The sequence below is a fragment of the Haemaphysalis longicornis genome, unplaced genomic scaffold, assembly GCF_048455015.1.
Source record: "Haemaphysalis longicornis isolate Haplotype H1 unplaced genomic scaffold, Haemaphysalis longicornis Haplotype H1 scaffold_3, whole genome shotgun sequence".
Taxonomy (NCBI): Eukaryota; Metazoa; Arthropoda; class Arachnida; order Ixodida; family Ixodidae; genus Haemaphysalis; species Haemaphysalis longicornis.
The window spans coordinates 67675317-67688618 of record NW_027526335.1 but is presented as its reverse complement, the minus strand read 5'-3'; the positions used below and the strand labels follow the sequence as shown (position 1 = coordinate 67688618).

Here is a 13302-nt window from a genome sequence, read left to right as displayed (position 1 = left end):
TCCCTGACCGATACAATAGGCGCCATTTTGTGGAAATGGTCTGTGAAGCATATAAAAAGTAGAAAAAACACATTCTATCGTAGGGAAAAACACGTTTGTTGCAACTGCCCTCATCCTCATATTGCACCTTGATTAACTTCAGTTTGTTTGTGCAGTTTGATGTTTGCTTGCCTTCAGTTACGGCTTGAGAGAGTTTATTTCATCTTGCAGGATAGAAGCTTCAAGTTGCGCTTCAGCAAGCACCTTTTGCTTTTTTTCTTGATTGTACTGGCTCGACATGCAACATGACCCTAAGGCATGTCTAAGACATGGTGACGCCTAAACCATACATCATGTTCCTTTTTGATTATGTAATTCTGGCTCCTGATGTCATAAGAAACAAGTTCTTTCAAGATCAGCTCCAAAAAAGCACTGCCTTTTAAAATTTGCTAGGAAAAAAAAAAAGGCGCATTGTGCGTGCGATTTGGGCACCATCTAGTACATCGTCCGTCTGCGCAAGTGCACCCAGCAACCTAAGCCAGCTGCGAGCTGTGTGAACCGCACGGGGAGCTTTTGTACACAATTCGTGCGCGGTATTTTCACGGCCGCGTCGACGATTTCGTGCCTGCGGTGGCTCCTTTCCAGCACAAGCAAGTGCGTTCGTGCCTTCAGTAGCATTTTAAAGAGCGGTTACAAGCGGTTGCTGGAGCTACCACACTACTCCGCGGCCGGTGCCGCCGCCATGTTGCCGGCACCTGCCGCTCGGCACACACCGTGCGGGTGATTTCCGCTGCGGCGTCAGCACGCCTCTGGCATGCACGGCGCGTTTTCGCTTGCAGAAGAACCAGAAAACGTTTCCTGCAGTTCACACTTTCGTTGCGTGCGAACGTATTGCGTTCGGTAACTTCTTGGGGGCCTCTAACACTGGTTTCCCCTATTCTAAAACTGTGTGGGCAGGCCCCGAAGTGGTTTTCCCCGACTGGTACTACTTGACTGAAAAATTCCCTGACAATTTCCGGACTTTTCCCGGTGGCTCAAAATTCCCCGACTTATCCCTGTTTTCCCGGTTTTCCCAGTCGCTAGACACCCTGGCAATGCAAGTAAAGAGGCTTGCTGGCAGGACTATGTCCTGTACAATGGCTGCCAAGGATTACTGCTGCACTGCCACTAAATGATGCAAGTTTTATGCCGGGCATGAATAAAGCAAGAAATACGCCCAGAATTTCATTTCTGCCTGCTCTCCACCGTTTCCTGCAGAGGAGGAGGGAAACTTTTTATCCAATGTGGTGTTTGGCAGGAGTGGCAACAGAAATGAGAAGACAAGCAGCAGCAATGGTAACAGTGACCCAGCAGTACCAACAGTAACGCGTACGCCGTGATGAGCATCACCTACAAGGCTGAAACCAGGGTTCACCCACAAATGTCATAAAGTCACACCCAGTGAAAAGCTGACAATTCACTACACTTGGGTACAAGTTAAAGAAACACTGAAGTGAATTTGTTAAGCTCCTGTTTTTGCTTGCACTGCGTAGGCTGGCTCAAATAAACACTTTTCTCCGTTTATCCGGGCGATGAGGCAGTATTTATTTTAAAAAGCCTGAAAGGAGAAAAACTACCATGCGCGATTTGCGGAAGCCGCACCAACAGCAGTGACTTCAGTACAAGGTGCTACGTCACTGGACGATGTTCAAGATTACAAAACCAGCATAGGTTTCGCTTCTGTGAAACAACACGCTTGGAATCCGATGTTATCGTTGGATGGGCATTCTCAATATATCAGTGCAGTAGAATCTTGATGATACGAATCTCGCAGGTCCGCGAAAAATACTCGTACCATCTAAAATTCGTATGAACCAACACAGATAAAAAAATTGAGCACCAAAAAAAGTTTTCGTTTATTTCTTTTCTTACTTACCGTAATTACCCGATTCTAACGTGCCCCCGATTCTAACGCGCACCCGATTTTCCTGGCGAAAAAATTTGCACCTTCGATTGTAACGCGCACGGAACTTTGTGAGCAAGAAAAACGAATGCGAGAGGAACGGGCGATTTATTTCTCGAAATAATCTCACTCATCTCACTCCTCGTCGCTCTCCGCTGACCACAACATGTCGTTCTTGGTGCCGTCAAGTGCGTTCGCGATGCCACACTTCATAAAGAACGTTCAACCATGATCGATGGGATCGTGGCCCATGCCTCGCACGCCCATCCTGCGAGCTTCTCCAGAGGCGCACGCTTCAGCCGACCGCTCGTTTTGAACTCTTCCTCCATGTTTTGAACGCGTCAGAGCCGCTGCCGCCATTGCTGTTATCAAGCGCGCAAGTGGAACGATTTGACGATTTGTGTGAACGCCGATAGGAAAGCCTAGGCGCCTATGCTATAGTGCCTAGAATATTCTAGGCATTATACTTATGCTTCCTGCGTATGAAAAATCGTTGCTAAAAGCTTTGGCGCCTGCTTGAGATGGCGATGGTGATGGGCGGGACGAAATTTCCGTTGTTTCGGCAGTTTCGGTTTCGTATCCGATTCTAACGCGCATGCGATTTTTCGACCTATTTTTCCGGAAAAAAAAGTGCGCGTTAGAATCGGGTAATTACGGTATGCGTGAAGATATCCATGATTTTTTTTCTATTTTTTCCTTTTAACCTCCATGTCGCCGAGCGGTCCTTTCTGGAGCGTGTACAACTTCGTACTCGTCTCCTCCCTCGCGGTGCCCAAGCCGACTACACGCCGCAACAGTCAAGGCGTGAACCACATGAAGCATTTTTGCACGCGATTCGTGCGCGTCGATGTTACGCGTGCGATCTTTTCAAGCCTGCGTCAACGATTTTGTGCCGCCAGCAGCTTGACAGCTTCTGCCTCGGTCAGCAGATGACGCACGACGCACGCGGCAGTGGGAGTAGCCTGACGACTCGCACCAATGGGGGAGCGCATGCCTTATGGCGGCAGTTTTGAAACGCTTGAGACAGCCGGGTGGCTTTGCCGGAGATATTTAAGGCTTACCACTCCCGCAGATATTTCATGGGCGCTTTCACTAGTGGCGCAGATGACGTTTTATAGTACCGTTTTTACCCACATTGTCAGCTCCTTTAGCGCAAAAGCAATTTCGTCTGTGCCTTGAGCACCATGTTGTCGCCACCACCACCATGTTGCCGGCCGGCGGCAACATGCTCGGGAGGCGAGCGCGCTGGGAGCACTATGCATAGCGTGCGAGTAGAGTGAATTTTACAGATATGGTTTGGGTGGCTCTGCGGTGGCGTCACCGTGCCTGTGGCACGTGCAGCACGTTTTCGCGAGCAGAAAACAACAGCTCAGCCGTTCCTGGACAAAGAGGAGAGAGGAAGCCAGTACGTCGCTGCCACTTGCTTGCTCGGCAGTCAGGTGCCTCGCCGTTCGTTCGCATTACCAGCTTGGCCACGCAGGTCCATTCGTAACAGCCGAAATTCTGCCCATTGCAAACAATGCAATTTCGCCAGGACTTCTCAGAAATTCGTATCATCCCGAAATTACTATAACCCAGAATCGTATCATCGAGATTCCACTGGAATTGGCATACCGCGCTTCTGACATGTTGTTGGCTGCAAAGTTCACCAGCTAAGCCTACTAGCATCTTGGAATCGTAACAATCACTAGCCAAGGCATACGCATTCGATGAATGCCCTCTGCGTCACCGCCGACGCTCAAATGCGATGCGCTTTTCCCCAATCTTTGGAGTTTGCCTGGCTCGTTAGTGCCTGTATCGCAAGAGGTGTGTTCGCACAAGGCCAAGGGTCGGCTGAATCAGGACTGTGCCCGCAAACAGTCGGTGCTTATACCACGCCAACGAGAACTCGCCAGTGCGTCAGTGTCAGTCTGCACGCGTTCTGCGAATAAACATTCCAATGCAAAAATGATAAGTTCAGTATAGAGAACATTCCCCAAAAACAAATAAATCAACTTCAAAAAAAAAAAAAGTGCACTATTGTATTACCATTTTATCATTTAACATTACCCATCCATTTGCCCACACTATAACGTGACTGTAGACCGCACTACAATGTAACCGCTTATATAGTGTGGGACCGAATATAGCGCGGGTTTTTGTGACCACTGGCTCACCTCCCATTGAACTCAATGCATAAGCATATCACTTAAGGGGGGAGGTGGGTCTTTAGACAATTTTTTTTATTATTAGTGCCAGCTAGATGAAAATTGGCAGTCTTAAACAGTTTTTTACACTGATTTCAAATATGTAATTAGTTTTAACATAGGTGCATTTGTTCAAGAAATACAACACTTTGAAATTTATTTTTTGAGGCATTTCTTACGGGGGTTTAGAGCAATTTCGCTTTAGCAAACTCAATGATGATTTATACGGACTTAATGCCAAAGGTCTACTCTGGGGGGCTATGCTATTTTTATTCATTTCGAAGACTTTTGTAAAGCATGAAAGAGGTGAACATTTGATATCAACAATTCGAATAAAATTGCCTCATGTTTATTAATTTTTGCAAATAGGTAAACAATGACAGAGCAATAAAAATAGCATCACCCCCTAGATCAATTCAGTACGAATACAATGGTACCAGTCTTGTCATCCTAGCCTAAGAGCAACATTACAAAAACCCCCGTAAGGCAGAGCTTGGTCTTGCAAAAAAAGCAACTGAGAAAAATGCATTTGAAGTTTTAGATCACGGTAACTTTTGCTACAGCATAGCTACAACAATATAAATAGCATCATTTTGTAGCTCTATTCTTCACGAAGAAAAGCATACCAACTATGTGACTGTAACACAAAAATACCTCTGGAAAGATTGACATAAATTCGCACGAATACTGTACAAATTGCGAAGGAAAATTAAATTTTCTACTGTTACACTTCAGAAACTGTATATCCTCATTCACCTTTTCTTTCAGTGTCTTTACAGAATACAGAAAGGCACAAATACCATGTGCTGCTGTTATTTTTGTGCTACCAATGAGACTAAAGCACAGCAGCCACCCAGAACTAGAGATTGTCCTGCTATGCATCTCAAACCTACAGCAAGGCTGTAGGTGAAATGCACTTTGGTGACCAATGCTTCAGTGATACAAATAGCATCAGCTGCTAGACCAATTCAAAACAAATTAAATTATACCAGTCTTGTTATCCTGGCTAAAGAGTAAGATAAGGAAACACCACGCAAGGAAGAGCGTGACCTCACAAAATAAACTGTAGAGCTGCAGGTGGACTTCGATTTGGCGATGGATACCAGAGTGATACAAACAGCATCACCTGCTAGATCTATTTATTGCAAATTAAATGATACCAGTCTTATCATCCTAGGTCAAAAGCCTGATAGTGAAACACTCAGTAAGGCAGAGCATGACGTTGCAAACTAAGAAAGGAAAATCTAGTTTCTAACTCTTGCTACAGCATGGCCCAATATAAAAATCGCCATGTCACTCTGTTCCTAAGAAAAAAAAAAACAAACAAAGTATGCGACCGTACCCCAAAAATAACCAGGAAGGCTCTATGCAAGTAATGAAAAACTTTTGTAAACAGCGCTGGAAAACTGCACTTTTTGCTGAACCTTCACGTACGGTAGTTCCTTCTTTGCACTTCCTTCAACGTCGATGCAAACTACAGAAAAGCACAAACATATTGTGCTGCGGACTTTTTTTTTTCCCACAAATATAACCAAAGCACAACAGCTAACTAAATCTGGACGTTTCCACGCGGCGCTTCTCGGACCAGGTTCGTACGTGACAGGCGATCTCGGCACCGCCGTCTACGGCGTCTTCCATCGTGTTTTCGTACGCTTGCAGCGCGTAGTTCCTTGAGGTAAAGGTCTCCAGGCATTGCGGCACGAGACATAAAGACGTGACAGAATTGCAGTCACTAACGGCAGAGAAAACGCACCCGAATTGAAAATACTGCGGAAGCGAACACGCGCCTGCAAAAACAAAACAAAAAAAAAAAATGGCGGCTCAACGGCGCCGGCCAATCAGAGACGTGGAACGGGGGGCTCGACTCGAGCGCGCGTGCTCCTGCCAATCAGCGGCTCCGAAACGACCTTCAGTAAATCGGCGGTAACGCTCGTTCTCCCCATGCGACGCCATTTTGAGATGGCGCAAAATACGCACAAAGAAATCAGCTACAAAGCGAGCCCAAGATGGCCGCCGCCGGCAGTCTGCTTCGAGTGTGGCGCGCGCGCGAAGTTCAAGCTTTTTTGGCCCGGTTTTCGGCGTTTTGCGGCTCCCGCTGCGTTTTCAAAGTCGTTTTTGAGATTATTCCCGATCAAATTCAGCGGTGAAACTTTTAGAGTAGGTGCTTGAAGGTATAAAGACTTCAAAAATGTGTTTTTCCCAAAATGCGTATTTTCGCGATTTTGGACCATTCTAAGACCCGCGTCCCCCCTTAAAATGTGGTTGGCCGAAGCACAATACCGTTTATAGTGCGGTTGTCTGGTGGGTCTGCTGATCGACGGGCGCAGCTGGGGGATCGTTTTAGGGTAGAGGGGGAAAAAAAAAGGATGAAATCGGCCATCTGATGCAGCGCGCACCCCTTGCTCTCCTCTAACTTCGACACACAAGAAAAGACTAGGCACCCTTTAGTCCACGTGTACACGATAACCACAACTGTCCTTGCCTGATGCACCTCGGAAGATAGTGACTTCCGTCCCCGTCCGCACGCGGCAAGTTGTTTTTATTAAGAGTGAACCGCATGGCCCGTTTTCGCACACGATTCGTGCAAGTCGACGTTGCGCGTGCGTTTTTTTTCACGCTCGTCTCGACAATACCGCACTAACGGTGCCTTCTTCACGTGGCAGTGGGAGGAGCCTGACGACTTGCACCAATGGGGACGCTCACCTAGTGGTGGGAGATCCGAAGCGGTCCGAGCAGCCGGCTGGCCGCGCGATGTTTAGGCCTACCACCGCAGTATTTTTTGATGGGCGCTTTTCCGAGCAACATGGATGGCAGTTTATATTCCTCTTTTCACCCAGATTATCAGCTCTTTCCTTGCATGAGCATCCTCGCTTGCACCTCGTGCGGCATTTCAGCTTGTAGCAAGAAGCGGTCGCTGGAGCTGCCTGCACCACCTAACGGCCTGGGCCGAAGCCATGTTGCCGCCACTTACCGCGCCGCACATTATGCTAGTTGTATACGGGCCAGTGTCACATCGCCTGCGGCTTGCACTGAACGTTTTCACGGGAAGAAATCGCTCCATGCGGTTCACGCTTCAGAACGTTGTGCAGATCAGCCACCACTCTTTCCCTTTCCGAACAAGCGAGCCACGCGAAGCTGAACATTGCCATCACCAGTACGCTGCGCTGATAAGCAGCCGCCTTTGGCATTGTGAGCACAAGGTGGGGTAAAAAAGAAATCCTGCGGCAACTGTCCATAGACACTACAAACGCAGCCATGATCCTTCAAAACACAAACACAACAGAAGTTAAAGCCGCGCTCGCCGTTTGTAAGACCATGCTTGCAATGTGCAAGACCCAGCAGCAGCAGCTGATTTGAATGATGATAAATATAGGATGACTTGAGAGGTAGGTTGCGATGTGGTCGGATTCGCGCTCGTTATGGTTATAGTGCGGTACAGTTTATAGTGCGGATTTTTGTGGCTCCCGCGACACGTTATAAGCGGTCTACACTGTACCTAGTTCTCCACATCACTTGGCCATAAGCCAGCAATGCCAAGGGCGGAAGTATAAGGTATGTAACAAAAACCAGTTTATATTTTGATTTACTTTTAGCATATCAAGCAGCTTAGATGACTATTTCTTGTATCGCGCTCGTGCAGTAAGCGTCCCCCCAATTCCCAAAATATCTCCATGTCTAGCGACTGCATTTCTTAGCCGGAAAAGGGTTCGCAGATGTGTGGTCGTGGTGCTGACCGCTGTGCTAGTTCACCCAGTGCAAAAAGTGCTTGGCGCACCCTGATTTTACATTTCACGATAAAAGTTTCAGTTAATTTTAATTCCTTGGTACCTATATTAACTTCGCTAACTCTTCTCCCGCCTTCAAATGACCTTAGATTTTTCTACTAGCTTACCATTCAGCGAAGCGTAGCACGTGTGCCTGTGTGGAGCGACTTGGGCTTAGAGCTTGATATAGTCTACAAACTAACAAACTAAAGGCACATTCTTCCTGCCAAAAACGTGCCGTGGCTTAGTTGGAGCTGAGCGAACGAATCGTGACGACCTGCCGACCGACGAAACGCTGGCCCGACCAATTCTGTCGGAGGGTTGGCAAACGAGCAGTAGTGCAGTCAAGCCAAGTCATCTTGTCTTGATGTCATACGAAACGTCCTAGGATATCGGAAAGGAGGACGCAGAGAGGAGGACAGCATTTTCGAATCGATTTTTTTATACTGAATAAAGTCGCGTAAATGCAGTGAGTGTGGTGGAAACACGGCCTAAAGACTCCAGACTACAATTTGTACTAGTAATCCTGCAATGTTAACAAATCACTTCAGTGTCCCTTTAAGAACTCGAATAGCTCATGCAATGTATCCCTCTGCTGAAGTGATGGACCCGGATGACAATGGAGATTGTGCTAATGTGCGAAAGTGCCCGCTTTTTCTCACATGGTTTGTTGTTGCTGCATAAATTTAAAAGCAGATTAAAGGAGCCATGAAGAGAAAGCAAATTTGGTTCATTCAAAAGATTGCCTCGTTAGAATCATACTGACACCACTTTTAATGTAAACTTCGCTCAAATAAGCTGTATAATTAGGGAAAAAGGGAATGGCCATGCGACCCACTATACTCGGTGACAACTTAAGAACGGCACCGGAAGTTGCCGCTGTGCCTTATCACCGTAGCCGGATGTTTCTCCGCGCGGCGCAAGTGGGGCGTTACTGGGAATATTTTGAACATGGCGTGAGCCGTTCCCGTGATTTTTTTTGGACTTAATATGCTTATAAACGACTCCAGTGACGACAAACAAACTGCGTGAGACAAGGCAGACGATATCACGCATTCATAGCAAACCCCTTTCAAAACGCGCGCGCACTGACGTCACGGGTCCGGCGCTTTGGTGGAGTGATACACTACACGAGGTGGTGCCGTTCTTGAGTTGTAACCGAGTATAGCTCATTTCTAGGGATGGGCAAATATAGATTTTGAGGTTCGAAGCGAATTCGAAGCGAATAGTGATTTGGTCGAATAATTTCTAATCGAATAGTTCGAATAGTGCACATTGTAAATCACAAAGACAAATGAGCAACTTGTGACCTGACTAATGGACACAATTTTTTCTAATAATTAGAACTCACGTAGGCACAGCATTGTGTAAAACTATTACCAGTTGAACATTTATTGCAAAATCTTACACACAGCTTTCCTTTGCTGTATTCACAAGTTTTCATGAAATGCCTGTTGCGCCACATGCTCTAGGTCCGTGGTTCTCAAATGGGGGTCCGCGAAGACATTTGTAGGATCCGCAAAACCCTCACCCGCTTTTTTTTGTTTACATTTTTTGGAGTTTAGTCCGGCCGTGACTCATTTGGAGTTCCGGGACCTGCTCCCGGAACTGCCGCAGCAATCCGCAATCCGCACAAGGTCGTCTCGATCACCTCCTTTCCCTCTTCCCCACACCTTCCCGAACCACGTGTCTTAGTGCCCCGCAGCCGCATTATCATATCGCCATTTTCGCCTGGCATCAGTGGCTGTGCCGTGCAGTCTCACCCGGTTGGCCTAGGTCGCGAAGCTACGTGTTCGTCTGAGTCGCGTAGCCATGTCCAAGTTACGTGGCTGCAAAGAAAGTTATCTGAAGTTTGGCTTTGTCAATATCGGCGGCAAACCGCAATGCGTTTTGTGCGGTGAAGTACTCGCTCTATAGCTCCATGGTGCCGACGAAGTTGACACGCCACCTGTTTCACGCTCCAGTTGTGTTAATTTACCTACGTACCCCCCCCCCCCCCCCCCCCCCCTCCCTGCAAAACGCAGGACGTTCCTGCAAAAACGCAGTTTTTTTTTTTTTTTGCAAGGGGTCCCCCATCACTTTTACCAGTCCACAAGGGGTCCCCGACACATCCATGGCTGAGAACCACTGCTCTAGGTGCAGCAGTCTCCGCCGGCTACTCATTCACAAGTTTAAGCGCCGCCTAGAAACTCGCAGAGTTAAGCGCCGCCTAGAAGCTCCACTAAAAAAAGAAGTATTGTAGCCACTAGTATCCTCGGCCGTAGCCAAGCAAAGCGCAAGTGGCTGGCCGCCATTTTGAATAGGCTCGCTTAGTGCGGCGTACTGCCGCGCTGAGCGAGCTTATTCAAAATGGCGGCATGCCTATTCAAAATGGCGGCCTGTACAAGTCTGCTGGCTTGGTGCCGCTATGTTCGGAGCGGTGTTGTTTCAGTGCCGCCTTTTTTTTTTTAACCTAAAGTGTGCTGGCGGCCGAGATCTTCGTCGAACCTCTAGGCAAGGCAGCAACTCGGCAGTGCCGGCACTGATAATAGAAATGTCCGCGTTGGTGGGTCTTGAGCCAAGCCTGGGGTAACTCTCGGAAAGCTTGACCGAAAAGCTTGGCTTTTAGCTGCCTATTCGGGAGCATCGAATAATTCGAAAATATCAAATACCTGCATTCGGATCGAAGCGAATAACGAATAGAGAGCTATTCGATCGAATATTCGACAATACCGAATATTCGCCCATCCCTACTCATTTCCCCAACAGAACCTATGATGTCATACCAGACAGCCCTGCGATTGGCGGAGGGCGGCAAAGCAAACGCAAATTAGGCAGAGCTTATAAGCTTGCCGAACGAGCTATTTGCACTTAAATTTAGGGCACATTCTTTTGAAAGCCCTAAAAATGGTGGGACAAACAGTGGAAGTTATGAAAGCACACGCAAACACAGAAGTAACGATGCGTATGCTGCTGTTGGTACTGCGTGCACTATGCTTGGTTTAGCTGCACAGGACTGCCGGTCTTTGGGGTTGTTTCAGACGACACTGGCCGATTGACGCAACCGACGATGTCTTACGTGACCGTACTTGTCGAGCGAGCACCGTGTTTCACGAAACGTTTGTCTCCATGAACAAAACAAGCCAGGTACAAATACGTTCACAAACAAACCAAGGGCAGGAAACAGCTTGCCGCGGTGTGGTGGCGCCATCTAGGTTCACTAACGGTAAGCAAGGCCCTGTGATGTCATTGCAGACCAGGAAAACGCATGATTTAGCGGGAAAAGCAAAATTTTAACTTATATTAATTACTTTCTCAGTGAATAAAGCATCGTTTGCATTCGGACAAGCGCTGGGGGCACTATAAAACACGAAATCTTTCGAATAACACAAACTTGTGTTTTCTCTTCATGGCTCCTTTAAGTCCTAAAAATTACGGAAACGGCTTGTGTCACATTCAAAATACTCGCAGTATGCACTCCCTGCGCAGTGTGTAAGAACAGCTGGCTGCGGGCTTCAGCTCATCCGCACACAGTGGTTTCTTTTCAAAGCACACGCTGCTAGCCTTATGAGTCCCACACCTGGTAGCCTGGGCGTCGGATGTCACCAGCGAGGGTGCCGCGAGCGAGCGGAGGTCGAAGGCCTGCAGCCTGCCCTGCGGGGGCGCCAGGGCCGCCCCCCCGTCCGTGAAGGTGGTGAACGGGTAGAAGCTGGTGTGCAGGATGCGGTCGCGCTCCAGGTAGGCGTATGCCATTGCGCAAAGCAGCATGAACAGCGCCGCACTCAGCGCGCAGCACTGCATCAGGGGCTCCCAGCGAGGACGAGGCAGCGCCGCCTGGCACGCCCCCAGGTATTTGCGCGGCACCGTTGCCAACATCTTGTACGCCACACGGTCGGTACCCAGGCTCGTCTCCAGCTCCAGGGCGTGCTCCACCACGGACAGCATGAAGTCCGGCGTGAACCTGAAAAAGGGGGAGGGCAGTTGTTACAAAAGAAGCAGTCGTCCAAGCATCTGTAACAAGTCCATGAAAGCAGGGTCTTGCTGAATGACTCCCATTAGAGAAAAAAAAACCAACATCAATGCAAGCTGCAGCAAAGGTAGCCAGCTAGATTGAAACATGAGTACGTCACTTTGAATCAAATGCTAAAAGATGAATAGAGAGCCCTAGATGAAACTAATTTTCAGTTCAGTTCTAGCTTTTTTTTTCTAAAGAAATTCCGGCTTTTTTACCCTCTAATAAACATACGCCCCAAAGGCAAGAGAAGAGCAAAATAGAGTTTCTAAGCAGCAATTGGGATGAAAACCTCCTGTTCTGGTGGAGAATACCACTTACGTATGCACAAACACTGCCCAACAAGCCTCTAGGTGATGAACAGTGCTCCTTCCACTGAATGGCACCAGAAACTGCTGAGATAAGAAGCTGCCATGCTGTGATCCCAACAACTAGGGCAGCCTTAAGGGGACACGCGGGTCGAAAAAACGCGATTTTTTCGAAATATACCGATTTTTTGTTTTCCCTTGCATTAGCATCTTTGACTCTCCTTCTTCCATGGGTAAAAAAATGAAAACGAAATACGAACGAGAACTTAGTGAAAAATGTGTCTGAATGACTCGCGGTGACCCAAGAAATCGCGCAATCAAGCCAAATTTCGGCCAGGTTTGAGAATTTATTCCGCACGGCAGCGTGGTTCGCCGCCATTTTGGTCACTTGAGAGAGGTAGATCAAGCCTCCTTCTCTCGACTGAGCCGCTCGCCAGCTTCGTATCTCCGCCTAAAAAAAATAAAAAAAATGTTTCTTCCCGCTTGTTTTGCGAGCTCCCACTGGGCATTTAAATCACGTGACGCGAATGCGGGGCCGCCATTGGCTCTTGCCGCTTGTGAGCCGCCATCGCCCGCGTCGTTCCGTTCGCTATTTCGCGCTATCTTTTCTATTTCCTTATCGTGTGTTTTTAATCGTGAACGGTGAGGAGAAGCGTGACTTTTGTCGCCGGAAGCAGCGTACTTCATGCCGGTACAAAGGAAAGCGCAAGCGGCGCAGCATTGTGACGACCACGGCCAATGCCGGCACGACCGGCACCGTGAGGCCTAACGGCGCCGGGCCTTCAAGCGTTGCAAGCGCGGCTCTACCAGGTGGGGCTGATTTTATCAGCGAAGATATCGGCTTTATAAGCGCATCGGAGAAGAAGTCGGCAGCCTAACAAGGTGAGGAGACAGCCAGCCTCGGGAGCGGTGCAGTTATCTGTGAAGTCGGTGCTCTGACTGACCTTGAGTGGCACCGTGTGCGCGACGTGCGGGAAGTGCGAACTCGTCGTAGTTGAGGTTGCGAACAAGCGGAAGGGCCTCGCATCGGTACTGGAACTGAAGTGCAAAAACGAGAAGTGCCCTGCGGGAGTGGCTGCGGGAGTGATTTCTTCTGTTTACTCGTAGCAGCGCGCTGCCGCCGTCGGTCGCG

The 13302-nt window shown here is 48.3% G+C and overlaps 1 protein-coding gene across 1 annotated transcript in view; it reads right to left on the bottom strand.

Annotated features, from left to right (window-relative positions):
* Tmem131 (Transmembrane protein 131) overlaps positions 1 to 13302 on the bottom strand; it is a 113531-nt gene that overhangs the window by 32601 nt on the left and 67628 nt on the right. Inside the window, exon 27 of the mRNA XM_077703345.1 lies at positions 11431 to 11811. Within this exon, the coding sequence (XP_077559471.1) occupies positions 11431 to 11811 (381 nt within the window). The remainder of the gene's footprint in view (positions 1 to 11430; positions 11812 to 13302) is intronic.